Source organism: Austrofundulus limnaeus, unplaced genomic scaffold (assembly GCF_001266775.1).
Source record: "Austrofundulus limnaeus strain Quisiro unplaced genomic scaffold, Austrofundulus_limnaeus-1.0 Scaffold33, whole genome shotgun sequence".
Classification (NCBI taxonomy): Eukaryota; Metazoa; Chordata; class Actinopteri; order Cyprinodontiformes; family Rivulidae; genus Austrofundulus; species Austrofundulus limnaeus.
The window spans coordinates 375841-379494 of NW_013952435.1; the positions used below are offsets into that span (position 1 = coordinate 375841).

Sequence of the window (3654 nt, forward strand, 5' to 3'; positions counted from 1 at the left end):
ATATATATATATATATATATACTTTTCATTCAACCAAAATTAAATTCACTCTTATCCAGAAGGCACAATTTATATGGAAAGTATTTTTCTATAACAAACTGCAATCAAAACAAGCAAAAATGAAATAAAAGGAACGACTTTATACTTCTTGCCTTTTTTAAAAAATGTAAGTAGTAGAAAGTACAGGTAATTGTGTGAAAATGTAAGACGTAGAAGTAAAAAGTAGGCTGAAAAATAATTACTCAAGTAAAGTACAGATGCCCAAAAATTCTACTTAAGTACAGTAAAGAAGTATTTATACTTAGTTACTTTACAACTCTGTTTAAAAGCTGAGTTGTTTAACCAGTAGGAATTTTTTTTAACCAGTGGGAATAAATTAATAACTGAGCAGCTCCACGTGTCCGTAGCTTTTTTTTTTTTTTTTTTTGACAGTTCCAAAAAGGCAACGCGGAGGAGGCGGTGCCTGCGTTTAGACGTCACGGTGGGCGGGGCTACGAGCAAACTGCTCACACACAAGCTGCGCAGCGCCATGCAGTAAACGAGGTTGACACCGCCAGCTAGGCTTTCGAAATGCCTCCCGAAGACATCGACCTATCTCCGAATCCTCGTCCCCGGGCTCACACTGTGGCGTTAACCCGCTGAAAGAACACTCAGAGACGGGATGAACATGGTAAAATGGCGAGTTTTTGACTTTCCTTCCCCCGTTTCGCTCGTCGTAGCGAGGCAGAGAGAGAGGCTGTTTCCCCGCCGACGGTAGCGGGGCGCGTGGAAAGAATCTGAATTAAAGGAGCAGTGCACCATGGAGAAGCAGCAGAACGACCTGGACCTGGACCTGGACCGGGACCGGCAGTACTGTGAACTTTGCGGGAAGATGGAGAACCTTCTGAAGTGCGGCAGATGCCGGAGCTCCTTCTACTGCAGCAAGGAGCACCAGAAACAAGACTGGAAGAAGCACAAGCTAATCTGTAAGGAGGCGGACAACAAGGCGGCTCTGCTTCCCAAACACAAACCGGGACCGTCGCCGGAGGACAAGCAGGCGGCGCGGGAGGACGCCCGGGAACCGAAAAGCCCCGAGCCCGCGCCGCAGACCGGCGGCAACACGGAAGCACCTGCGGCCGGGGACCGGGCTGCGGAAGCGGGACCCAACAACAGCCCCGCCACGCCTAACGGACAAAGCAGCACCCTGTCCCCGCAGAGGCTCGCCACGGAGTGCATAGTGCCGTGCATGAACCGGCACGGCATCTGCGTGGTGGACAGCTTCCTGGGCTCGGAGTCCGGGCTGAGCGTCCTGGAGAACGTCAAGGCCCTGTACCGGACCGGCCGGTTCACGGACGGACAGCTGGTCAGCCAGAAGAGCGACTCCACGAAGGACATCCGAGGGGACAAAATCACGTGGATCGAGGGGAAGGAGGCCGGCTGCGAGAAGATCCAGTTCCTCATGGGTCGCATGGACGACATAATCAGACATTGTAACGGAAAACTGGGCAACTACAGTATAAATGGAAGGACGAAGGTAGGTGCTGCAGGTACAGCAGGTGAACTTTTGACCCCTCCTCCTCTTCCTCTCTCTGTTGCTTTTATGGTTTAAACTCACCACACTGAAAGCTCGTGTCTGTAAAAACAAAACTGAAACTAGCACACAGTTTTATCAGAGGTTATCATTGCAGTTTATCCTTCCCATAAAAACAAAAACAAGCTGTCAGGTTATTCACCACCATTTTATCAGTTTAAAAACATTTATTCCAGCAGTTTTTCAGATGTATTAAAACAAAATTTACCAGAGGACTAAACCCTGTTCCTCTTGAGCCTCTGATCAGGCGTGTCCACATGAGCATTATGGTCGTAATTAGGAAACGCCACGTTCCGGAGCACCGCCAGCAAACAATAACTGAGCTCTACCTGGTATTTCCTGCATAGAAACAGCGTTTTCACATGTCCTCATATTAACACTGAAAAGTACTACGTGTACGACTAAATAATACAGATTAAAGGCACAGTGTAGGTTTTTGTCAATTCTTTTAGCCTAAATTGAGATAATCACTAATGACAATAATAAAAAACATGTCTAATCATTGCAGACAAAGACCTTGTTTTATTATTTTTACCTTATAAAAAGCTGTTTATATCTCCATGGTCGNCACACACACACACACACACACACACACACACACACACACACACAGAAAATCTAACAAAATTAGGATTGTTTTTGCTGACTTCTGTTTTGTTATGGGAATATTTGGTTTTAAAATAAACAAAAAAATAATGAAAATGAATTATAATTTCACATATCTCAACATTCTGACACAAAACCCTTAAATGTCATGCTACAGTATTACAATATATTTACATTAATGGGATGAAATAAATCTGAAAATTATGATGGCACTAATTTTATTAATGTAAGGCAAAAAAAATGCCTTTTTGGACACCTGTTTGTTACATATGTGAAAAGTTATTACATTAAATTTAATACATTTTTGTTTTTCAGCTTTTCAGCACGTTATTATTTTTGATTTTACCTTTTTACTTTCATATATTAACAAGCTTGTCTGGTCTGGATAGATAAATAGGCAAAGGTAAACAGCTAATAAGTAAATTTGCTAAGTTAATTTTGAAATAAGCAGAATTAATATCTCATGCAACAACAACAAAAAAAATCATAGTTATAAGTATAAAAGCCTAAAAACGGTGGACTTACCCTCTCGCTTTTTCATGTCTTCAACGTAGCAAAGTTTATAATTATTGAATCAAATATAAGCTAGGCTACACTGACTGTGTATTTACGGTGTTAGCGTTCGTGCTTTTTTATTTAAGATATAGTTATCACCACTATGAGTCGAACAAACCTTTGCTCATTCAAAAAATATTATTCCTCTAAGCAAATTCAAATATTAAATGAACTTAATTCGGTGACTAGAAAAATGTGCATATTTTGGAAAACAGGCATTCCCGTCGCGTGAATGTTACGCAAGTGCGCTACTTCTCAACGTAGGATGAAGCGAAAAGCATCATGGGAAATGTAGTAATTTAACTAGGTTTTGTTTTTTGGGCAATTTCTTGAACGATTATCGATCACATGCACTCCAGTATTATAAATATATCAAAGCATTGAAAGCTTGAACATAAGAGTTAGGTTCTTAAGCTTGTGTCGGTCGGCGGAAGAGAAAGAAACATAATGAAGTCAGCATTTTCATACTATTTGCAATGATAAGTTTACGTAGATACGTATAAAAAATGGCTTATTTTTTTATTTTTGTTGTCTTTAGCTTCAGCTAATTTAAAAGCAGTGTTGTGTAAAGTACCACAAAATGATACTTGAGTAAAAGTACAAGTATCTTACCAAAAAATTACTTTGGTAAAAGTTAAAGTCTCCTTTAGGAATATTACTTGAGTAAAAGTCTTAAAGTATCTGATGTTTTTTGTACTTAAGTATTAAAAGTAAAGTATTGATTTAAAATGAGCAGTTAGATTTTCTGTAAGGACATTTATTACACTATAATCCCAAACCGTTGTACTAACTTATAACTAATAAAGTCACAGCAGTCAAATGTTTGGAGTTGAACAAATTATTTTGAGCTCTGTTCAGATTTATGCCACTTTAACTGAACAGGGATCAGTATTTTATAGATAATTTGTGTGGAACGCTCAAAA

At 40.0% G+C, this 3654-nt stretch overlaps 2 protein-coding genes across 2 annotated transcripts in view; one reads left to right on the plus strand and one right to left on the minus strand.

Annotated features, from left to right (window-relative positions):
* tsnax (translin-associated factor X) overlaps positions 1-2973 on the minus strand; it is a 17088-nt gene extending 14115 nt beyond the window's left edge. The window contains exon 1 of the mRNA XM_014005910.1: positions 2702-2973. Coding sequence (XP_013861364.1) covers positions 2702-2717 — 16 coding nt within the window. The 5' untranslated portion in view covers positions 2718-2973. The remainder of the gene's footprint in view (positions 1-2701) is intronic.
* Positions 460-3654, plus strand: part of egln1a (egl-9 family hypoxia-inducible factor 1a) — a 40557-nt gene continuing 37362 nt past the window's right edge. The window contains exon 1 of the mRNA XM_014005909.1: positions 460-1513. Coding sequence (XP_013861363.1) covers positions 800-1513 — 714 coding nt within the window. The 5' untranslated portion in view covers positions 460-799. The remainder of the gene's footprint in view (positions 1514-3654) is intronic.